The 25,252-nt window shown below is 43.6% G+C and overlaps 1 protein-coding gene across 4 annotated transcripts in view; it reads left to right on the forward strand.

The window, feature by feature from the left end:
* Positions 1-25,252, forward strand: part of UNC79 (unc-79 homolog, NALCN channel complex subunit) — a gene marked incomplete at its 5' end in the record, with an annotated part of 191,813 nt that overhangs the window by 111,497 nt on the left and 55,064 nt on the right. For 3 of the 4 annotated variants that reach the window (XM_080808708.1, XM_080808710.1, XM_080808709.1), the window contains 7 exons: positions 317-1,534; positions 8,518-8,625; positions 11,955-12,071; positions 14,701-14,784; positions 18,204-18,306; positions 20,745-20,885; positions 23,515-23,553. In XM_080808708.1, the coding sequence (XP_080664834.1) occupies positions 317-1,534; positions 8,518-8,625; positions 11,955-12,071; positions 14,701-14,784; positions 18,204-18,306; positions 20,745-20,885; positions 23,515-23,553 (1,810 nt within the window). The remainder of the gene's footprint in view (positions 1-316; positions 1,535-8,517; positions 8,626-11,954; positions 12,072-14,700; positions 14,785-18,203; positions 18,307-20,744; positions 20,886-23,514; positions 23,554-25,252) is intronic. The other variant, XM_080808711.1, reaches the window with a different exon arrangement.

The raw sequence follows: 25,252 nt of genomic DNA on the forward strand, positions 1-25,252 counted from the left end.
TTTCCCAGATCTGCCTCAGCCCCAAAGTGGTCCCCCTCTCCCGTGCACACGTGAATAGAGCTGAGGAATTATCCCGAAGCCTGATTTTGGAAATAAGATCCTAAACTGCCATTTCAGGTTCTCTCATTCCAGAGTTTTCTGGGTTTTTGAAATGAGAAGGAACTTTCCAAAATGCTTGGCCAGAGAGTCATTCTTCCCTCCTGTTGGAGCTGGGATTGTGATCATGATTTATGCCAGTTGTATGCCCAAGTAGGAGGGGGGAAAACGTGGTGGCATCTCCAAGTAAAATAGTACTAGCTCTTTCTGTTTCAATCAGGTGAGATAGAGCCGGCTGATTATAGAGAGACGGGTGCATTACAAGACAGCATTCTACACTGTGTGAGAGAAGAAAGCGTTCAGAAAAAAAAGCTGCGGTCTTTAAAACAAAAATCTCTTGATATAGGGAATGCGGACTCCCTCTTGTTTACATTAGATGAGCACCGAAGGAAGTCCTGCATAGACCGGTGTGACCTAGATAAGCCTCCCGCCCATGCTGCTTATGTCATGCAGAGACATGACCATGGACGTCCCAGACAGAACTCTGCTGTGAGGCCTGATGACCCCGAAGGCCCCGAGAACCCAGCGGCGGAAAGTTTTCAAGAAACCCGCAGGCCTGTGATCCCCGAAGTCAGGTTGAACTGCATGGAGACGTTTGAAGTCAAAGTGGATTCTCCGCTCAAGCCTGCTCCCAAGGAGGATTTAGACCTGATAGATTTGTCCTCCGACTCCACCTCTGGGCCTGAAAAGCACTCGGTGCTCTCCACGTCTGACAGCGACTCTCTTGTGTTCGAGTCTCTTCCCCCGCTCCGCATAGTGGAGAGCGATGAGGAAGAGGAGACCGGGGAGCCAACAAGTGCTGGGGCCTCTGGTAAAAACGCTCCCTCCTCCCCCTCCCTCCGCAGCCCCCCCTCCGTCCTCAGCCTCAGCACAACTCCCCTCGTTCAAGTAAGTGTGGAGGATTGTTCCAAAGACTTCTCTTCCAAGGACTCAGGAAATAACCAGTCAGCAGGTGCCACGGGCTCCACCCACGTTGTTCTGGAAGACCCCACAGACTCTGAAGAATGTTCGAGGCCGGAGGAGTCCCAGGACTTCTCCTGTGGCAGCCCACTCACGCTTAAACAAAAGCGAGACCTCCTCCAGAAGTCCTGTGCCCTCCCGGAGGGGTCACTGGACGACAATCCCGAGGCCGGCACCGAGGAGGAGAAGCCTGGCGGGCCGGTGCCAAGTTCAGGGGCAAAAACTGTCCTCCTCAAAGTCCCCGAGGACGCCGAGAACCCAGAGGAAAATGAGAAGCCCGACACCAGCGCCGAGTCGGACACAGAACAGAATCCCGAGAGGAAGGCAGAAGAGGAGGGAGTTGAGGAATCCGAATTCAAGATCCAGATTGTCCCCAGGCAGAGGAAACAGCGCAAGATCGCTGTCAGTGCCATCCAGAGAGAGTATCTGGACATCTCCTTCAACATTCTGGACAAGCTGGGAGAACAGAAAGACCCAGGTAAGCTCATCTCCCTTACTCCTCCTAGCCTCACGCACAGGTTTGTGCATCTTTCTCGTGCAGGTCTCGACACTGTGTATGCGTCGCGCTCTCTATCTTATAATGTCAGAGAGTGACATTATAATTGCCTCAGAGTCACTCGGAACCCTCCCCGCTTACCGCAGCCTGCTGGATTCAGATGTGGTTCTACAGGTTCCATAAACGTTTTCGTGTTTGTTGTTTTGCAACCTTTAATGGTCCATTCTTGAGCATCCTCGGCAGTACGAGGTGGTGGTTAATGCATATCAAGCTAGCCCAGATACCATCTCAGCCCTCCTCAAACAGCAAGGTCATTAATTTGAAATCTTTCTGTCTTCTTTGTTTTTCCACACTTTAGCCAACTTTGATACATTGTCCAAAGAAGGGAACAAATGTGAAGAGCTAAAATAAAGCAAAAATTGCTTGGAATGGTTAAGAATTGACTATAACCCTGTGGGGTCCACAGCAGATGACAGAATCTAACCGAATGTCAGCAGTCTGGTGGACACTGGGTGTCCGAAAAACCCTAGTTGCCACCTAGACCCTTATCCATGGGCACCGCCTGATGGTGAGGTTGTCACAGCTCATGGGTTTCCTGCCTCAGCTCTCATTTCTCACCTTCCCTTGGAGGCACGGTTTTTAAAAAAGATAATTTGAAAAAGCAGCAAGCCGATAGCCCACCTCATCCTGAAACGGTCTTTTGCAGTATTCCTATGACGCTGATCTCAACACTTTGTGTCTCAGCTCAGATCTAAAGAAAAAGAAGACTGTGACTCTTTAGAAAAAATGAAATTGTCTTGAAATGATCAGTGTAGTAGATTCATAGCCTGTGGGCTGCTGAGGACTGGCAAAGATCTTGGAGACTTGGAGACCTGTAGTGGAAAACCCGTCCTCTTCTGTGAGAAGAGGTGGACGCTCTAAGGAAGTGATGTGCCCGGGTCCCATGACCAGACAGTCACAGGGCCAGGACGATTGTCCTGATTCTAGTCCTTCCTCTCCCACTGCTCCACACAAAAGCAACTCCCAAGACAAGGGATTCAGATCTTTTGCTTGCCCCGGGCATTCCCTGAGAGTTTCAGCTGCTCTCTCCCTTCTAGCATTGAGCTGTGTACCTTGCAGGTGTTCTGGAAAAATCTGTTGAATGGATGTTAGTATATTTGGAAAGGGTCGTGCTCCAGCCAGGCAGGTGGGAGAAGAAGAACCTGGTGATAACAAAGTTTAAGAAGGTTTCTAGGGAAACCAGAATACCTTTTTATGGTTTAGAGCCAGGAAAATGTCTACGTAGAGATGGAGGAGAGCACTGACCTCGAGACTCTACAGGTCTGGAGGGTGGATACATAAGAAACCATCCAAGGTCTACAGAGTGGGTGTGCACGGTATATAGGTCGTAGTGTGTGTGTGTGTGTGTGTGTGTGTGTGCACGCACGCACGCGTGTGTTGCTTCCTTTATCCATCCTATGTCAGATTGTTCCCCAGGCTACCAGGGAAGAGATTGTTTTCCTATTAATACACTTGCTATCAGAACAAGAGGAAAGCATCTGATAATTATGATAATATGTCTTTAAAATGTTTATAATATATGTGATACTGTCAGAATAGTTTTGTATCTGTATCGTGTCCCAGCTCCCACAGACACACTGACCTACCGTCCCTCCCTCCCTGGTGCTGGAAGAAGGCCTGGGCTCAGAGGAAGACACAGGCCTCTCTAGACCCTCTTGCCTCTATCGCTAGAGTAAAGGGAGGCCCAGACAGCTACGGCTTCTGGTCCTTCCAAACTCAGAGCCTTGCTGCTGCTGATTGCCTCGAGCCACGAGGTCCAGTTACACTGTGCACTTCCGTCTGTTCATGTCAGTCCCTGAAGGAAGGCCCAGGTCATTCTTCTAACTTCTATAAGGCTCTGCACATCTTCTGTTCTGAACTTTTGTCCTACCTTACGCTAACTACTAAAATCTTCCTCCGTCCTTCATGAGCAAAATCGCATATATGCTCTCTCATCTGATGACTCCCTTCACGCCCTAGTCCAGCGGAAACTCGGCTCTCCCCCAGGGACACTGCTTTCCTCACTGTCCGGTGCCCTTGGGCTTGGGTGAGGGGTCGACCCCTTCCTTGCTCACCGCTGCCCCTTTCAGACCATTCTCACCTTGTCTCTAAAAACATCCAGTTCTGAACCTCATACTACTGACCCCTGAGGATAATTATCTGGTGATAGTTTGACTCCTTGCTCTTTTTTCATTCTTGTCTAAACTGTTTCTGCCTGAATTCTGATTCCGGTGTTAGAGTAGACGACCCTTCTGAAGCTCCAGCTTCTCGGTTCCTTGAACTCATCTTCTCTGGTGACTTTGTTTTTATCCTTCACCCTAGCTCCATGATTCATTCCCATGGGTGTAACGCAGACCTTGTCTTTAGCAACAAGGGCAGCCTTTCCACAGTGTCATTCTCATGCCTCCCATTCTCTGATTTCCATTTCCTCTCTCTCGGGACAGCTCTGTATTGGTCCCTGAACCCTCTTGGCCTTTGTTTTTTCAGACTTGCTTGGCTAAACACACCCCTTGTCAGATCCACCTTCCCATCTACCTGCACCTGTGCCTATCCAGTGAGTGTGACTGGAGAAAATCACATAATAGTATTGACTGGTCTCATTTTAAATTTGTGACCGTAAATCTCAGCTGGGTCCTTAAACTACCTGGCCACAATACTATATTTCCCTGGTCCATTCCCATTTCCATTCTCCTGAGTGATTATTTCATGGCTACTCGTCTTTCCAAACTTCTGATAACTCTTCCTGTTTGACATAATCAGCAGAAATTTCCACAGCCTCCTACTACCTCATCTGCCTGCCTTCCCGTATCTGCACTCGTACACCTGGCCTTCATGGCTGGGGCTACAGGTGAACCGTCTAGTTTTACTGGTTACAGCCAGCTTTTCCACACGTTGACAAGATTCCATTTCTCTTACCTACTCAGGGATATAGGCCCAGAAATTCTCCCTTCTTTCTCTCCCAACCCCCTGTTATTCCCCTCTCCAAGGTATTCTTGACTTGAGCATATGAACATAATTTTATTTCTCTCTTTAAAAAAGTTCTAGATCCTAATTCTTCCAATTATCTCATTTTGCTTCTCCCTTCTTGGCAAAACATATTAAATAGTTGCCTATATCATCATTATCTCCAATTTTCTCCCATTCTATTCTTTCTAAAAAGAATTCATCATTCCTAAAAGTTTTCATCTCCAGTGGTTTGCCCAAACATCACTTGTCAAGGTGACCAATGACCTCCAGTAGTCAGTTCTTAGCACTTATCTCCCCACTTTGCTTGGCTTCCTGGATACCCTACTCTCTTGGTTTACTGCTTATTCAGTGGTCACTCTTTCTCAATCTCTTGTGGGTTCCTCCTTATCTCCCTAAGGAGGGAGTATCCTAGGGTCTCATTCCTCTATCTACACTCACTGTCTGGGTGATCTCATCTGGTTTTATGATTTTACATATTGTCTGTATGCTGAGACAACTCACTCAGTTGCCTACTGCTGGAATAATGCAGTGTAACAAATAAGGACAACATCTCAACAACATGTAATGGTAAGTCCATTTGGCCAATTGGCTAATCTAGGCTGAGCTGGGATGGGTGGCCAACCTCCCCGGGACCCCTGAAGCCTGGGAATATTTTCTCTTGGTGATGGCAAAGGCACAAGAGAGCAAGTCTAATAGCACAGGCACTTTTCAAGCCTTTGGTCGTGGTATGCCTGTAAACATTTCCTTAGCCAAAACAAATCACCTGGCCAAACCCAAAGTCAAGAGGGAAATATACCCTGCCTCTTATGAGAGGGGAACTTCTAGGTCACGTGGCAAAGGGCATGGATTCGGGGGGGGTGAAGATTGGAGCTGTGTCTATCAAGTATTACATGGGATGTACTCATAATAAAAAGTTATCTGCTGTTTATCTGAAATTAAGTTTTAACTGGGCATCCTCCATTTTGTCTGGTCACCTTAATCTACCTTCAAAATATATCCAGAGTCTGGTCCCCTCCTACTTTATCTCCTGCTTCCTCTCTGCTCTGAGCCCCCACACCTCTCACCGGGTCTGTGAGTGTAGCTTCCTAACTGGTCCCCTGCCTTCGACCCTTACTGCCTTCCGATCTTCCCAACACAGCAGCTAGAGTGACCCTTTAAGACATGAGACGATAGCATTCCTCTGATTGAAACTCCCAGTTGTTCCCCATTTCTTTCATAGTAAAAGCTCAGGTCCTTGATATTTCTGGAGTGCTCTGTGGTCTTGATTCTCATTAGCTCTCAGACTTCATTGTGTGCTGCTCTCGCCTCATTGCTTCTACACAGCTGTGGTGGCCCCTGTCATTTCTTGAACACTTCCCTCAAGGTTCCCTCAAGGCCTTTGCGCTGGCTGCTTCCTCAGCCCAGAAAAAACTGTTTTCCCCACAAGTCTGCCTGTTCCCTCTCTCCCTTCTGTTGATCCTTTGGTCAAACACCAGATTCCCAGTAAGATCTGGACCACACCCCAGCCTTTCACCCCTGTCTGGCATCTTGGAATCCCTTCTTGTCTCTGTTCTACAGAGAATTACTCTTCTAACATACAATTTTACTTTTATGCGTGTTATTGTCTGTCTCTCCCCACTAAAATGAAAGGATTCTTGCCTAGTTTGTTCACTGATTGTATCCCAAGTGCCTAGCAGAGTTTTGGCAAATATCTGATGAATGAATGAATGAATGAATGAATGATTATAACATTTTCTGCACATCACTATAAAAACTGAATACAAGGGGCGCCTGGGTGGCTCAGTTGGTTGAGCGGCTGCCTTCAGCTCAGGTCATGATCCCGGAGTCCCGGGATCGAGTCCCGTATCGGGCTCCCAACTCCATGGGGAATCTGCTTCTCTCTCTGACCCTCCCCCTTCTCATGCTCTCTCTCTCATTCTCTCTCTCAAATAAATAAAATCTTTAAAAAAAACTGAATACAAGTATTTTAAGGTAAGGTATAGGTTTATTCCAATTTTTGTTGTCTTAAACTGTATACAAATGGAAAGTTTCGTAGAATGATTTAAGACTGAGCAAAAATTGCCTGGCATATCGAATCTTTGTGCACTAATGATTATTACCAAGTGCCTTATAGTAATGGCATTTCTTTAAAATTAAAGATACAGCAAAGATTTTAGTTAGCCTAGCAAAAGTCTAAAAATCTCAATGAGCTTTCAAAGAATTCTAGAAAATGAGCTCCAAGCTTTCTCATTCTACATTATTGGTGAGAATATTATGCCCTAGGAGTGATATACATGAAACAGAGGCAGGTGAGGGTGAAGAAAGGTGATTTGTGCATGTTTTTATTTATTTAATCCTATTTTTTTTTTTTTTGGACTGTGTATGTTTTGAACTAGTGGTTTGGGGAGAATACCGAAGAGAAAAGTAATAGCCTAACCTCTGATATCTTAGTGACTAAGGTAATTTAAAACAGGTTGCTATTTTGTGCTTACTCAAGAGGGTTCAGGAAACAGTTATGCTTTTTTTTTCCATCAAAAAATGGTTATTCTGGCAACCATATCCATTCAGAAAGACCTCTGAGAATCAAAACTGGATGTTCCAGCATCAGTGCTTGAAAGCTTTCCTCCCAGCCTCTCATTTAAGGTTGATTTTACTTTTATTTCTGACAAGTTTAGTGATCATCCAAGGACAGACTAACATCTACATGCCTCAATTTGTATGTATGCATGAATGTATGGTGACTTGCTCTGTGACAGGAAAACAATTGACAATAGGAAAAGAATGAGACAGAATCTTCATGAAGCTTGAGAACTTGAAGCCATTTAGGGAGGTGTCCCCAAAGAGCATGGGACATTTGTGGACACCTATAGGGTAACTCCAGGCACCTCAATCTGTTCAGTGTATAGTATTGCTTAAGATGGCCAGGAGATTTCTGAAGAATTTGGGGAGAGGGGAATGCTATGATAAACCATTAAATTTTGTAAAAGTTTTTTTTTAATTTAATTTAATTTAATTTTTTTTCAGTGTTCCAGAATTCATTGTTTATGCACCACACCCAGTGCTCCATGCAGTACGTGCCCTCCATAATACCCACCACCAGGCTCACCCAACCCCCCACACCCCTCCCCTCCAAAACGCTCAGTTTGTTTCTCAGAGTTTTAAAGGACAATCTCTACCTAGAATAATGTGGGACAGCTTGTTTCCCATTACTGATGAATTCATAAGACAATTGTGTATGCAGAAAATATTTTCTCTTAGATACATTTGCCAAATAGAAGGAGCAAAGGATACAGTCTATTTCTTGCTCACCTAATATAATAAAAATCTGCATTCATTGTATTTATTCCAAGTTAGAAAGAGCCCCTGCTCCTAAATTACTTACGGCTTAGCACAGGTTCTAGACAAGTCAGTAGATAATTACATTGGAGTTTGTGTTGAGTTTGGGAAAGGTTAAGGACAGGGTGTCCTGGGATTACATAAGAGGATCACATGACCCATTTTTTCGCTTGTATTTTTTTGGGGGGGAGGGGGGTTCCTTGAAGACCTTCTGGAGGAGGAACTGTCTGTATAATTGAGATGTAATTAATGAGTAACAAGTTGCCAGGAAGAGGTGGAGTGGTGGAATGATGTAGGTGGAATGAACTGTAAGCATCTTTAGGTAACAGATGAAAAGAAATTCAGTTCTGGAAAGGTGAAGCGCCTGGCTCCAGGCTTTAGCTCTGTAACTGGGCTTTTGTTAATCTCCGAGAGGCATAGCCCCAGATACAGAATGTTATGGGGAAGCGCCTCTGATGAAATTTGGAAACCAGCGTGTACATAATTCCATTAAAGTAACTGGTAGGGCCAGAACATACAGAATGATTTGAATGGGAATTAGTGGGGAATTAGTCGGTGTTAGTCGGGAAGCAAAAGATACGGAGAAGGTTCTTGAACTTGTTTGTCATCACTGTTTGAGCTTTAAATAATATTTCTGTTTGTAGATCCCTCTACTAAAGGACTTTCAACTTTGGAGATGCCACGGGAATCCTCGTCTGCCCCCACATTAGAAGCTGGTGTGCCAGAAACAAGCAGCCACTCCTCAATATCAAGTAAGAATTCCTTCGGTGATCTTTTCACCTTTACATTGATTTTGGAACAATACATGCCACGTTGTTTTCAATGTTCACACTCCCGGGGTCAGGGTTTTTTCTTTATATACGTCGTGCTACCTTCCCGGGGGGACACTTGGCAGTAAGATCTCAGGGATCCTGAAGCATAGGCTCAGTTCTGTCACCACCTCAAGGGTTTGATACATCAGTACCATTACTGATTGGCCAAGAATCCCAATCTGTGAAGGAATAATCACTGAATTTCATAATTCCAAAAAAACGTAAGCGTTGTCGATGAGTAGCTAAAACATAAGGCTAGGAACTCGTTCTGGGACAAGTGAAAAGCATCGTTCACGACAGAATTTTACATTGAACCCCTTTGTTTCACTTGAATCACTTCCATCAGTGAAAAAACCTTATCTAGGTTATCACAAAATAAATATAACAGATAGATCATGATCCCAGAGTCATGATGGAATCCAGTCCTTTTGGATCTGAAAATAAAAATGGCGTGAAATTTTACAGGATCTCTAGGGGGCAACTCTTTTGAAACTGCCTTCTGTGGTTGGGTCCTAGATTTTGTCCTTGAGGAGTGTGAGTTCTGTTGAGGTGAAGGTAAGGGTGTCCACCTGCCTCGGTGGACCCGTTGAGAAACCTTAGCTTGGGAGGTTCTCAGCAGGAGTCAGCGATACGGAGGCACAGCTCCTGCAAGCCCTCGTGCCACCTGCTGGTCTGTTTTGTGCTCCCTATAGATGCTGCATGAGGAGCTAGTTAATTTTCATTTGACCATCTTTTCAAATGAGGATGATTCCAAAAACCAGATAAAGATCTTAGCTCAAATGCTGGACTGGTAGTATGGAACAACATCATCATCTTCATGATTCATTCATTCATGCATTCATTCATTCAGCAACTATTTATTAAGTGTCTGCTGGGTGCCGGGCACTGTGCTTGCCACTGGGGATCCGAGGTGAAAAAGTAAGAGATACCCCTTGTTCGAGGAGTTCATAGTCATAATAGTTAATAATAGTTCCCATTTATTCGACACTTACCATGTGCTGGGCACTGTGCCAAATGGTTACACACATGTTCTTTTACTCAATCCTGACATCGGCCCTGCATGGCAAATATTAGTGATCCCGTTTTATAGACTAGGAAACAGAGGTTGGAGAGGCTAAATGACTTGCCTAAGGTTGGGTAGCTACTAAGTGATAGAGACAGGGATTGATACCAGGACTGTTTGATTGGCAAATCTGTGCTCTTGTTTTGGTGTCACACACTGCCTTAGAATAACTCAAATTCACTTATAATAGAGATTATAGAAATTCTAAGAAAGTGTTTTCAAGTAAGAGTTACTTGCCCTTTTGGTAGCAAAGAAGAATAGCTAGTTTTGGATTTAATTGTTCTTGTATCATAAAAATCTGTTTAATAACATGATAGAACGCCCATTGGCAAGCCCCTATACTAGAATCATGAAAATATATTTTCTCCTCCTTATTTATATGAATCACCCCAAAAAATAGGAAGATAGTGAAATCTAATCAGAATTCCAAATTGGGTGTAATTTGAGATAGGGTGACTAAGTCAGCCGGACTTCAGTGCTAGTTAAATGTGTTATGAAATAAGCGTATCCAATGTCTCATGATCCTAGAGTCATGACTGACTCTTGCTTTTCTGGAGTTAGCAGAGTACATCATTAGATTTCCACCTTTCTCCTCCTCTCCATGAAAAGCATGCATTGGATGGCTGTTGGTGGTGTGTTCTTGGAGGCATCATGCCAGGCACCTCACACACTGAGCTGAAGGTTAAGGGTTTTTACTCTCAGGGAACTGTGCTGTCTTCACACACCACTGAGAATCGGAGAAATTATGAAATCACTAGAGATTTTAAACCCTCCTTTGAGCATACTCATTTTTAAATTGGTTGAGTATCATACAAGATTTCTGCTTTTGCATTTGACCTGAAGTTGCACTGTTTCAAGTGAGTCATAACACTGTAAATTTCACCAGTCAACAAGAATCAGAGATCTTCCGTGTTGGTTGGCATAGCCATTATTGTGAATTTAGTCAACATGGACTCCAAGACACAAGAATTCCCGTCACATTCCCCTATTTGGATCAGTTTGCTAGCTGATCATTTTGTAGCTAACCATGCCGTGACTACCATGAATCAAACAGCATGCTAATTACATTAAAAATGTTATAATTGATTTCACATCTCACCGAGTTACATTCTTGGTACAGTGATTGTGAAACCTATATATAACATTTAAGACTTTCCAGGGGCCATACAATCATCTGGTTTCTACCATCCCCTCATAGAGCATGTACTTAAAGAACTTCAGTTTCTGAAATTGTCCTCCTAAGAGAGTGAATAACCGCACGCTCTCCAGTGTCCAGGAGTTTGGGATCATGCAAGAAAGTCACGTTAGTGATTCTCTGCTTTTCTCACTGGGCTGGGGGCAGGGACTGATGGGACTCTTCGGCAGAGGAATAGGAGGGTAGGAGACAGGTTGCTTTTTTACCCAATGGTCTACTGGCAGAAGTGGGTTTTTTTTTTTTAACTATTTTTCTGGTTTGGAAATGCTCATAACTTGACATTTCATTGGTGGGATATTTGTCAATGCTTAATTGCAGGATAAAATATTACCACTGCTCTCTAAAACAAAGATTTGTACTAGAACACACTTGTGGAAGGTGATTCAATTCGCATTTCCCAAACAGTAGGCAGAGGCTCATATAGAGATTAAAAATAGTATTGACTTTGGAGTCTTCAGCATGTTTCAGTTTCTGTGACCACCTCATTTGCTAGTTGGTTCCCAAGTAATACCATATCACCTGCTTTAATTTCTCTCTCAAAAAGTTGGGGTTTATATGTGTCATTGTACCCCAAAATACACACACACATACACACACACACACACAGGGACCTCATGGGGGATATAATGAAGCCTGAAACTGTGTATGCACAAGCTCCATTAAAAAAAGTTAAGCTAGTATTATATGCCTTGAATCCTTTTTGGAATGAGATGAAGTATATAAATAAAAAAAAAAGTAAATGAAAGTAATCGTATTGTTGTAACTGGAGTTAAATATTTACAGGGTACAGTTAAGTGCTCATAGGCACACTTTCATTCTTCACTGAGGGAAGAAAGGCACCTGGAAGGGCGGTGTGCCTTAGTTTCCCCTTGGACGGGAGCATACAATTTACCAAGCAATTACAAATAGCCAATGAAGGTTCATCTAAGATTCTTTATGGATTTGTAGAGCCTTTGTGTGCAGTGGAAATTTATTCCCCCTAGTAATCATGTCCTAATTTCCTCCATATAGCTCAGTATAGGCAGATGAAAAGGGGATCCCTGGGAGCTCTGACAATGAGCCAGTTAATGAAGCGACAGCTGGAACATCAGTCTAGCGCCCCCCATAACATCAGCAACTGGGACACTGGTGGGTCAAGCTTTTTCTTCTTGTTTTACCTCTCAGATTAGCTAAATGCCACTTTCTTTGTGTCCCCTCTGCTCTCATGTGAAGGATTAGATTTTCTCTTGTGTTCTGTGGTTCAAGTAATTAAAAAAACAAAACCTGAAGGTGATGAATAAGTCTCTTTAAACTTTCCAAGTGTTCCAGAGTCACCTCTTTGTCCATTGGGGCTGGTCCAAGTCTTTGTCGTCTAAGACCCAGATTCCAGAGGCTAGGTTATCTCTCTGGGGTTAAGCGATGTCAATGCATAAGGAGGGAATGGATCTGTGATTTCATGATGCAGATTAAAAACCAGAAACAAAATAAAAAACACCAGATTATCAATAGTCTCTGTTTTGTGAAGCATCCCCCCAAATAAGGGCATATTAATAGTAATACTAACACTAACGTTTGCAGCTTAGTGACATCGTGATCTGCCAGTAGGTTTGGGAATATGAGCTCTGTGTTTTAGTTAGCAGGGTGACCAGCTTGCAGCCGCACACCCTCATGCTCATACGGTGGAACTGCATCTTACCTCAGTTTTAAAGTAAGACTTTATCACCATGACATGTCTATTTTAAACATGATCACTCTGCATTTTCTGAACCTTGTTCCCGCGTTCTGCACATGTACTCCTTTCCAAGCCAGTAGTCCTGCCACAATCCTGTGCTCTGGAATGACTGCCTTTCGTGTTTTCTTTTTCTTTTGTAATTAAATGGGTCATTTGAGTTGTAAGATGACACATGCGGAAGCCCTTTGCAACACGCGTGCGCTACGAAAATGCCACGGTTTGTTACCGTGATAGGCTCTAGCGGCCAACACTTGGATCAGACTATTTTGGTATCTTGGTTAGTACTTTCTGGCCATAGTTCTGTGAGGTTGTCACTGTAATATCTTTCCTTATGACCAGGAATTGTGACGTCCACAAAACCAAACTGTTGACAGACTTATTTTTTTCAAAACCATAATATTGACATACATTTTATCTTATCTCCCCCATCCATTGTTTTTTTCAAAAAAGGAGATCTAGATAATTAAATCCCACACAAAAATACCCAATCCTATGTTTGACAGATAGTTTCAACTCTCCAGCTTTTATAAGGGTTCTTAATGTTTTAAAGGTTTCATGTTGTGTCTTCCTTTTGGTGATAAGTGGTAATGAATAATGGAACATCCGAAAGCCAACAGGCAAGGGTCAAGGAGAAAGACAGGGTAACCAGCCTCAACAGCTGAGGGGTCTGGGTGGAGTCGTTCCATCCACACCAAAGAGGGCTGACTCTGTTTCTCTATTTAGTGATGAAGCTATGTGAGGAACGGAGGGTGAGAGCCTTTGTTTGGTTAGTTCTCTGATAATTAAATGCCCACCTTCTGTTAGGTTGACCTGGGGCTCCGAAGATTGTTTTACCATGCTTCTATTTTCTATATAGCAAGTAGCTCAGCCTACGCTAACCATTTCAGATTTGGATTATGATTGCCAACTAGTTTGATTGACTCAGTAGAGTTATAAAAAGGCAAATAGATCTCAATTTCCAAACCAAATTTTAATCTAAAAATGGAGCCTACGTGATGCCAAATAACCCATTTAACTGAATTTTTTACATTCAACCAAACTCGCTCATGTCACTCTGGTTTCTCACTTAATACTTGACATTTACATACTGTGCAATTATATTTCACCTGTTTTCCTGGGCTTGTTTTCCATTCTCCGAGTTGGTTCTCTAGTCACCAAGTCCTACTAGAGCTTCATCTCAATACTCTAGGTTTGATTAGTGCCACGAAAAGTTCTCCCCAAATCTAAGACCACAGGAAAGTCGATGAATGCGTAAGTCAGTGTTAGGTGGCATGACGTGTTACAGCACATATGTCGATTCGGTGACTCATGGTCTCCAAAGGGACAAATCTAATTGTGTTGACACTGCGAGAGGCAGTCTAAAACACGGGTTATGATCGATTCACCTCAGCATGCACCTGCTTGCTCGCCGAATACCTACCTCTTCTCCATCCGTGCTCATCTGATGGCTGCTTCTCCGTCTCATCTTTCATAGGAAGCAGATGTTCCAGAAGCCCCACACCTCCATGTCTTCCCCTGTCCCTCACCCCTGTCCTTCAGCTCTCAGTGGCTGACCTCACCCCTGTCCCTCAGCCCTCAGCGAGACACCTGCCATTTCCTTGCCACCAGTTCCACCTGTTTTCTGTATGACGTCTCTGGCTATTGCCCCAAATGATTGCTTAAGTATTTACTGATGTGCATAAAACATTTATTTCATGGCTGTAACATTAGCCTTTCGGTTTTTTCATTTCATATCAAGAGGTAATGGTATTTGAGCTTTCTAGGTGGGGAGGTAGAGAATCCACACTTTTTTTTTTTTTTTGACAGTTTTAGATGCTCTCATGCTCTCCTGCTTTTAATTACATTGCATAGACCTGACTGGCAGGTTTATAGTGAAACCCCAGACAACCCCACCTGAAAATCTAGGATGTTTCCTATACGTATTAATAATCAACAATAACAGTGACCCCCCAAAATGGCCCCACGAGGTTATTGGTTAAATTCTTTGTATTGTGACTTGTACTAAATTGACCGCATTGAAGACTGAAATGCTCTCTTTATCCACAGAACAGATACAGCCCGGGAAACGGCAGTGCAACGTGCCCATGTGCCTAAACCCTGACCTGGAGGGGCAGCCGTTGAGAATGAGAGGTTAGTTGCGTCGCGGAATCTCCGACTGCGCGAGCTGAGAGACACTGTATATGTCAGGCATCTGGTCTCCCAGCAGCTGCCGAAATCTCTTCTTGAGCAGCTCCGTGAAGTGGATCCAACCTCTGCTCAAACACCTCCAGGGGCGGGAATGCATGGCATCTCCTCTTTGTACATTATCAGCGGAAAGTTCTTCCTCATTGTGACTTCCTTTTGGGACCACCTAAAACGAGTCTAGCCTCTCACCTAATTTTTTAGACGTTCGAAAATAGCCACATCTTGCTTATTTCCTCAAGACCATATGTCCCTGGGTCCTTTGACATACCTCTTAATACATATCAGCCATCCATATTATTGTGTATCTTCTCTGAACATGGTCCAGCTTATCTGTGTTCATTCTAGAATGTTGGTATCATAGATGAATAGCTTCTTTGAAATCTAAATTCTGAAACTGCACAAAATATACTCATGGATTATGCTGCCCATTAGAGTAAGCTGAGTATAAATCTGTGCCAAGATGATCAGAATATGTATTTTCCAAAATTCATCTCATGGCTAATCATTACTTTTGTTGAAAGGAGCTTCAGCTATCCTTTGTAAAAAAAACAAAAACAGAAAAAACAAAAAATGAAACATGACCGCCTCTTTTAGCTACTTCCCTCAATCAAACAGACTTATTATTTAGGACCTTATCGCTCTTCTGATTTTCCTCGGAAGTAAGGAGATATTTATCTTCAGCTTTTACTGCCATTTACTGGGCAATGAGTAGCAGTTTTAACCCCTGTAGATGAGGAGACTCTTCTCACTTATGGGCCGAGGAAAAGCTTTTATGAGCAGAAGTCAGTGGTCGAACAACTCTGGTGCTTGCGTATCCACGAGACAGTGACTAAGTTAGTAGCCACAGAAATGGAATCAGGCAAAGGGAACCAAAGCAGAAAGACAAAGTCGCTTTCACAGTAAACTGAGGAAGTCCACGGAGGCAGCTAAGGACGGATGGGCGCTCGCATCCTTTGAACAAACCAAACCATTTACAATGCCTCCTATCTCTAAGATTCCCAAAGGGGCTTTGGTCAAAATCTCTGGCTTTGGAGCTGGATTTTGGAGGAGGTCCCCTCTTTATCCCAGCTTCTAAGAACCTTCTATTTCTGTTCCTGGTTCCATACAGAGTACACTTGGGGTAGTGGTGCCGTCAGAAGTATTGCCCACAACTGGGGGATAATGGGACTGCTTTCAATGTTGTAGGCTTCGTTGTAACTCAGCGAGAACAAGAGGTAGCTGAAGTGTATAGATTTCTTTTGCATTTCCCAACCTCTTCGTCTACATTGCTCTGCTCCCAAATGATTCTCCATATTGAAAAATCCAGCAGTTTAGCTAATGTTGCCATGGGGAGCCAGTGCCCCCCAACTTTTATAGAGGATTGCCTTAAATACTGCATGACGTGTTTTGTGTTGTCATATGAATAAACAACTCCACAGTACTATTATTTTTTAAACTTTTTTTTTATTTGACAGAGAGAGATCAGAAGTAGGCAGAACAGCAGGGAGGGGGTGGGGGAAGCAGGCTCCCTGCTGAGCAGAGAGCCCGATGCGGGGCTCGATCCCAGGACCCCGGGATTATGACCCTTGCTGAAGGCAGAGGCTCAACCCACTGAGCCACTTATTGTCAAAAATACCTGTTTCTTGGCATTTGTATTGGGTAATTATTGGCTTGAAACCACCCAAATGACTTTGATTCCTTCCTTTTTCTTGATTTGAATTGTGAATTCTGTTTAATAGTAATTGGTGATAATCTTCTGAAAGACTTAACTCAAGAATATTTTTTTTTTCCTTTCAGTGTCTTGTTTCCAGTAAGACTGTATATATATTATCATCTTTTGGGCTGACTTTTTCCACTTTCAGCATAGACATTTTGGCATCTGGTAGACATGGTCTGTCAATGTTCAAGAAATGTGGACTATTAGATTTAAACTTTCCGTGTTTTGGTTGCTTGAAGCAACTTCATGCTGTTTACCTTAGTGTTTAATAATTAAACATGTCTCCTTTGATCTTGGCCCAGTTCTTGCCTTTTCTATTATTAATCAAAGTATAGTTACGCTTGTAATAAATACTGTTGCTTCCACTCAAAGCATCATCTTGATGAAACAGTTGGAGATCCTTGTTAGCGATAAACTGGGGTACAGGTAGGAACGAGTGTTACTTAGAGATAGCTGGTAAATATTGTAGTAGAATATAGATACCCATTGGGGATCTTAGGAAGTGACATAAAGATATTTTTAGATACTTTCCTTGCTGTATGAGTCTGCAGATCTCCTGCTTCTCATAAACACACTTTGGAGCCTTTGATCTGTCAAGGGAATATACAGTCTGGCGGTATCTTGATTCTTGAAAGGCTTCAGTACAATTTTTTTCTCCGTCAGAGTGAAACACATTGCCCATGTTGCTAGGTTTCTAAATTTTGATGTTACTTCCTTTAAAAGCCGGCTTTCTGAATCTAAATCTTATCTTTCTCTTCTTTAAGGAAAGATCATATAATTTTATTTTGTTTTTTTTAACACTAAATTTCCAGTTCCTTGATGAGAAACAGACTCTTCAACGACCACTGAGTTTTTCTGCCTTCTTTCCTGACTCCGTCTGGCACTGGTGGTTTTCTTGGTAGAGAACAACCCCCTGGCTCTCTAGGCTTACTCATTGCCAGAGCATGTCGCCAGATTCCTGCCTTAGGTTTCTCTGAAGCCATCAAAACCCAAAGTTTTAAACTCTGTGATGTTGATTGGCCGAAGTCACTGGATGATTCCTTCAAAACACTTGATCTTTCATTCATAAGTATTTCAGTTTGAAAAACGAAATCTTTTGCTTTGGGCTTATGATATTAATTTCCAAGGTATAAAGCTGTTGTGATATTTCTTAGCTCAAACCCCTCCCCTTGCTTAAGTGTGTAGAGTTTGGGCTCTTATTCCCACCTCAATTTAGCAGCATTTTAGGGTCGGTAGGCATTTGTGATTTTAGAAAGGTGAGACCGTACGGGCAGCTCCCATGTATGCCTAGTAAAAAAGGATTGTAAGCTCACTTAAGGATGCTCTTGGATACGTTTCCCCCTTTTTCTGTTGTTGTCTTTGTCCCCTGTTGGCACAATGAACTCTTTCTGATTTTTTTTTTTTTGAAGTCAAGAAGCAAAGGGAGTCCAACTCTTAAAAATCACACAGAAACAAATCACAGTCCGTCTTGAATTCATTTTATCCTTGAAACCAATAAGTCTTTCTTGAATTCCTTTGACCTGTGAGGGTTTTTCACAATGCTATGGAGCTGATCCCATCACATCCCATGAGTGTGATCTTGGGAGGGTTAATGAGAGGAGGATGGGGCTTTTCCTGGCCCCCAGAAACAGACCTTTCTTCACCAGGTGTCTCCCTGCTGTTTACACAGGTGCCACGAAATCCAGCCTGCTGTCCGCACCCAGCATCGTCAGCATGTTTGTGCCGGCCCCGGAAGAATTCACAGACGAGCAGCCGACGGTGATGACGGACAAGTAAGCTCACGTGGTTCTTTTCTTCACCAGAGTTACAGAATTTGAGCGTTTGCTCGGCACGTGTTATGCTTTAAGTCATAACTTGTTCGTCAAGGGGCCATGGCCCTAAGTGTGGGTAGACATTTGTTTTTTTAGAAATGTTGCATCAGGGGAGCCTGGGTGGCTCAGTGGGTTAAGTCTCTGCCTTTGGCTCAGGTTATGATCTCAGTATCCTGGGATCGAGCCCCGCATCGGGCTCTTTGCGCAGCAGGGAGCCCGCTTCCCCCATCTCTCAGCCTGCTGCTCTGCCTACTTGTGATCTCTCTTTCTCTGTCAAATAGATAAATAAAATCTTTTAAAAAAATAAATGGAAAAGAAACGTCATATCCTTGTATGGCCAGCTTCTATTTATGCCAAGGCACATTCCTTTCTCAGTTTGGACAAATGCAAATCGTAGCCACTTACTGATTATTAGAAGCTTCAAATTGTGAGGATGGAATTAAGTATGGAGACTTGATTCTCATTCCCATCCTGCCCGCAGAACCCTTTCTCTGAGTCTCAAACTGGTTATGTCACTTCGAGATTTGTCAGCCTTCGGTATCCCCAGGTTTCTTATAGGATAAAGTCCAGATGCCTTTGTTTATGATAAAAGGCTCTTTACTTGTGAAGGTATGGCCTTACCTCTCCTCACCAGGAGCTCTGGCCCCTGCGCCTGCACCTTCTCCAGAACATGCCTGTGTTCCTTCTTCTGCGATTTTATAGGTGCCCTTCTCTCTGCACTTTCTCTGCTTGGCGAACTCCTAGTCATGCTTCAGGACCCAGCTGAAGGCAAAGCTGCCCCGAGTACGCACAAGGCAGAATTAGTCATACCATACACCAAGTTTCCATAGTATTTACTATGTCTTTGTGTTCTGCCACTTACCACATTGTATTTTAATTGTGTCATTGTTTATACATCCATGTTGCGAGTTCCTTAGGGACTGGGACCCTTTCTTCTGTCTTTTATACTCTGAGTTCCCTGTACATTGCCTGGCACACAAATGCTTGGGTACTGAGTATAATAATGAATAAGATTTGTGGGATTTCCAGTTGGGAGAGATATCTTTGGGCCAGGGAGACTTCCTGGTGACGCGGTGGGTAGGCTTGTGATAAAGGTGCGAGGGGCTGGTGGGAGGATCTATGCAGCGGGCCCCCAGCATCAGTCATTCCTGAAGAAGTGAAGGAGCCCGCCTTGAAGACATTCCCTACCATGGAAATTCCACGTGGGAAGTACTGAGCTGTCTGGGGAGGCCTCTTCTTGGCTCCTCCTTCTGTACAATGTCCCCATTTTGTGTCCCCCTTTAAGTCCCAATCTTTGTGTACGCTCCATTTCTCATCTTTTGTATTTACAGATGTGAATCCTATTTTTTTTTTTTTTAAAAAAAGGTGAATTTGTCAGGGATGTTTGTATTTGGGAAGTTTCCAGACAGAAAGTTCTCAATAGTGATCTTAGCTCTAGTTCCCTCTCTATTCCTGGTAGACTTCCCCTTCACTTTATTTTTTTTTTTTTAAGAAGATTTTATTTATTCATTTGACAGAGACACAGTGAGAGAGGGAACACAAGCAGGAGGAGTGGAGAGAGAGAAACAGGCTCCCCACCAGGCAGGGAGCCTGATGCAGGGCTCGATCCCTGGACTCCGGGTTTATGACCGGAGCCAAAGGCAGACACTTTAATGACTGAGCCACCCAGGCGCCCCGCCCCTTCTTTTCATAAAGCTGTCTAGCAGAGGCTGAATAGAAGGGCAGTGGCTTCAGTTGAGATGAATGAAGTTGAACTTATATTAGCTACTACCAAGAGCAGTAAGTTGGAAGTGACATAAGAACAGGTGCCACTGTGTCTTTACCTATTATACTCAGTAGGTGCGGTGAGTTCCTAATTCTGATCTGAGTGAGTGGGAGGGATCCAGACACTCCAGGCTTTCTAGAGTGTTCTCTTGGCTGAAGTACCCCGTGTCTCACCCACATATAGGATACTTTTCAATTCGAGAGTGTAGGAAAGCTTCCATTTGTGTCTAGGCATTTTTCATGTTTAATTTCAACAAATGAAAAAAAAATCTAATTACTGACTGTCCCTAGCAATAATTTTACATGCCTAAAATCCCTTAACCAGAAGTTTCAAACTGTGAGTCCGACTGGCACTTGCTGTACAAGGGACCAATGATTCATGTCTGTAGAGGCCAGACAGTTGTGATTTGGACGTTTTCAGTGACTTAAAGAACCTTCCTGATCTCTGCCCTCTGTGCTGTTTCTGTGTCTAGGGGGAGGGTGGCATTGGAGTCCCCTATGTTCTGTGAGAGTGGGACCACTGACCTCCTTCAGGGGACTTTTCCAAGGCTCCTGAGAATTGGCTTTATATACTTTGTTATATCTTGAAACCATTCGTGGCTTTCGTGGACAGCACTCCTCTGTTTTCTTTGCAGATGCCATGACTGTGGGGCCATTCTTGAAGAATATGATGAGGAAACCCTGGGGCTAGCCATCGTGGTCCTCTCCACGTTCATTCACTTAAGCCCAGACCTGGCAGCCCCACTGCTGCTGGATATTATGCAGTCTGTGGGAAGGTGAGTAGCACTTTGGTTCTGTTTGGAACAAAGGAGGAGGCTTATTCATTCTATACCTCGACATAAAAACTATCAGTTCAGGGGCACCTGGGTGGCTCAGTGGGTTAAAGCCTCTGCCTTCAGCTCAGGTCATGATCCCAGGGTCCTGGGATTGAGCCCCGCATCGGGCTCCCTGCTCAGCACGGAGCCTGCTTCCCTTCCTCTCTCTCTCTGCCTGCCTCTCTGCCTACTTGTGATCTCTGTCTGTCAAATAAGTAAATAAAATCTTAAAAAACAAACAAACAAAAAAAACTATCAGTTCAAAAATAAAACATTCTGTAACCTTATAGATGTTTGATATTTGTGGGATCAACTCAGACCCATTTTAAAAATGGAATGGACCAAACTTCGGGTTCAATTCCCCAGCTGTGTTGGGTCACGGGTTACAAGGTCACAGTGTCAGAATGAAACTAGAGGAAACCGCACTATGAAAACTATTCTTGGTTCCTCTCAGTTATTACTTGGGCTAATGTGTGGGGCAGTACTCAGAACGGTACACCTTTCATAGTTCAACGGTTTACAAATTTTAGATGTTATTTCTAGATACTATTATTTATAAGACTTAGATATTATTATCTCTCTTTACTGGTCTTAAGATAGATTCTCAAAGCATCTTGCAGTCTTGAGGCATTGTCCTGGGAGGGGAAGATGGGGTATAGTTTCACACTTCTGACTCAGAAAAGGAAAGGGCAGACCTATTTTGGGAACAGGGCTTTAAGCCAGACTGAGGGGAGATTAAACTTAACTGCTTCACATTAAGAAAATTCCATTTAGTGGGTAGGACATGAGAAAGAAAGTGATGTATTTCATGGGTATATGTAAAGTTCAAATTCAGTAACAAACTGTAGTCCTGGTGTGCATAATTTATAGGAGAGGACTGGATGAAATTCTGCATGAATGGGCTTCGTTCCATCTGTCCCAGCACAGAGCCAGGGTATAACTCTACCACCTTGAATACCTAGAAATAGCCAATGTGCAGGGATGAACAGTGGGTGATGGAGAGAGAAGAAAAGATGAAATATTTTATTTCAGTCCTAGATTTTAACCTAATCATAGCAATCATGGAGTACATGGACCAGCTTGTGGAACTGAGAGTTTTTATTAATACAAGGCCACAATTCTTACCGTCAGTACTTTTCAGATTTAGAACAGATAGAATTATTGTTCTGATCTGTTACCATCTCCTTGAAAGAGCTGATCTAAGTTGTAGTGGATATAGAGAGGGGTTTTATTTTGTTTTTATTTAACATAAGCAAGAAGAAACTGCGTTCAGGCATTTCTAGCTGTTAGGATGAAAAGGTGTGAGTTTTGAAGATAAGTAAAGGCAAAACAGTAGCAGATGTATTTTTGCCTGCTTACATATACATATATTTAAATCTCTACCTCCTTTGGCTAGACTGGCAAGAGATGGGGAGGCGGGAGGGGTGAGGGGTGGGGTTTTAAAGTAGCTGCCACAGCCCTTAGCAACCCAAGCCCGATCACCAGACCTACCAGGAAACAGGTTCAACAGTCACCTGATTCAGGGCTCCCTTGCCCTGAATCAGGTCCAGATGAGGTAATGTGGGTTTACAAAGACTGAGTTTATTTATGTTAGTCCCACAGGAACCATTTCCAGGGTGTTCCAAGTGTATGTAAGCTCAACATTTATCACCCAAGCCTTTCTGTGATTTTGTACTTTGCTCTCTAATTAGATCCCTCTTAAAATTTATCCAGCCCGTTTGGTAGCTATAGCCATCAAGATTGCATTGGCTCCTCCCTTAATGACAGTTTATTTCACTTACCAATCAATGCTTATTGATTCATTGTAGTGTCATTAACCAAAGCAACTGGGAATGGTGTCTTGTGTTAGCGGTCGCTGGACCCTCCATTCCTCTCCAGATGCGTTCTTGGCTTGGTGCACGCTTGTGGTCTTAGGTCAATGAACTTGAGCATTCCCCTTATTTGTTTCTTCAATATCTTATTGATCGAGACATGTTTTTCTAACCCCCCCCATTTAGCGGGTTTAGACATTCTCTTTCTTACTATACATATAGAATATTTCCATGTGTATGAACCATATCATTGTTAAAAAGTACATTATACAATGATTACTTAATACATTTCTCTTCCCAATACGTCATCTCAGTTTGTTGACAGATTAGTTGACAAACACCCTTCTTACCTATTTTGCTGTCTTACAGAGGCTTTTGCAGTTTGTGGTTACATTTCAGAGGTGGAGGACAAAGAAATGAATTTTGAGTTGAGTCCATATGTAAAGACACGGACTGGGTCAAACACTGCTCTATTCTCTGTCTAACCTCTGCAGTGGCCAGTGCGAGGCTTGGCCGGGTGATACGTTAAACCACCTTAACTGTGTGTGTCTCTGTGGAAGCATCTGGTTTGATGCGGAAGGCAGATCTCAGGACCTGGGCTAAGTTGAACCCTGGAGACTGATCACCAAGTGGGCCCTCTGTCCCTAATCAGTGGAATTGTCAGGGGTTTTCCTTGTCTCCCCATCTGGGCTGGGGCCACAGGGGCTCCCAGTGCAGTTACTTCTGCATTTCTTCGTGAAAACTTAAGATACTCATGTAACTCTGTTTACTTTTCCTAGATTGGCATCCAGCACCACTTTCTCTAATCAAGCAGAAAGGTAAGGTCCTGAAGTGGGTCCAAACCCACTTTCTTTTTGTCCCCTGAGCATGTTCATCCTGTTTCTAAATCATCAGAGTGTGGACTGTGGAAGGAATGTTCTTAAGTTCAATTGCAGTTCCAGAGAACGTTCCATCATTTTCTGTTCACTCATTCATTCATGCCTGCTGTCACTCATTAACCTTTAATTTTTAATTTTTTCACGCACTCACTTGTTTTAGTCATCAAGTACTTATTTTAGGCCCACTCTGTAGCAGGTACTGTACTAGGTGCTTAGGTTTCAATTGGTGGCAAAAGGGACATGATTCCTGCCCTCATGGGACCTACAGTCTATCTGGGAGGCCAACAGGAAGAAAATATTTGCACAAACTTATTATTGTAAACAGTGCTTAATGCCCTGGACACAATGTGTTGGGAGACCATAACATTCATTTATTCAACAATTATTGATGGAGTGACCACTAGACTGAGGATACTAATTAACAAAGGAGCCAGTCCGGACTCTCCTGGAGCTTAAATTCCATTTGTGGAGGCGGACAATAAGCAAGTTAACAAACGAGAGAACTGGTAATGTCATTTAATATCATTCAGTGTTAAATGCTACGCCAAATAATCAGGGACATCCAGCAGATACGGAACAGCTTGGGGGGGGGTGTATTTTGGATGTAATAATGGTCAAGGACAGCCTCTCTGAGGAGGTGGTATTTGAACAAAACCTGGAAAGGGGGGAGAGTGATCCATGTGGCAATTTATAGAAAGAAGGTTCCAGCCAGAGGGAACACCAAATGCAAAGGCGTAAGTCGGGGGGGGGGTGTCCAGGATATTTGGGGAGTAAGACTAAGGCAGGCTGGGGCCGAAGGAGTGGGGAAAAAGGTAGGAGAGGAGTGGACAAGGTGAGCGTGAGGCAGGCCAGGTGGGGCCCGAGAGGTCATTATACAGAGTTGGGCTTTTACCGAGGGAGGCAGAGAGTGAGGAGCAACATGACTTCCTTTGTGTTTTGAAAAGATCCCTTGGCTTCTGTGTTGGAAATAGGTCATGCAGGAAAGCAGGTCAGGGCGGAAACAGGGAAGCCAGCGTGGAGACCAGTTCAGTGGCAGATACAAATTAATAAAGACTTGGTTTAACGGAGTGAGAAGTGGTCCCATTAAGGATCTATTCAGAAAATATTGTTAAAACCGAGCGAACAGAATTTGCAGATGGATTGGATGTTGGGTGTGGGAGAAAGACATCAGGCAAGCATGACGCCCAGGTTTTGGCCTGAACAGCTGGGTGGATGGCTGTGCCATTTACTGAGATGGGGAGACCCACATGAGAGCTGGCAGATCTGGTGTCGTCTGGGTAGTGGGAACAAGGGGGAAGGATAGAAAGGCTTCTCCTAAGAAGCGATATTTACACTAAGATCTGAAAGATACGACTTGAACTTAAGGGTGCAAATAGCTCTGAAAAAGCATCTGCCCAGGTCTCGAGGTGGGAAAGAACAGATTGGGTAGGAGGAACGACCAAAAGACCAGTGTTTCTAGAGCACAGAGATGCAAGGCTGGCTTGCTAGGTGATACAGGGCCTATAAGCCATATTAAATCTTTGGGGCTTTCTAGCAGCCGTGAGAAGCTGTTGCAGGATTTTTAAGTCGCAAGGGGTATGTGTGTAGCATCTAGAAAGGTGACTCTAGCTGCAGTGGGGGAGAAGAAACCAGAGGAGAG

This window comes from Martes martes, assembly GCF_963455335.1.
Source record: "Martes martes genome assembly, chromosome: 7".
Classification (NCBI taxonomy): Eukaryota; Metazoa; Chordata; class Mammalia; order Carnivora; family Mustelidae; genus Martes; species Martes martes.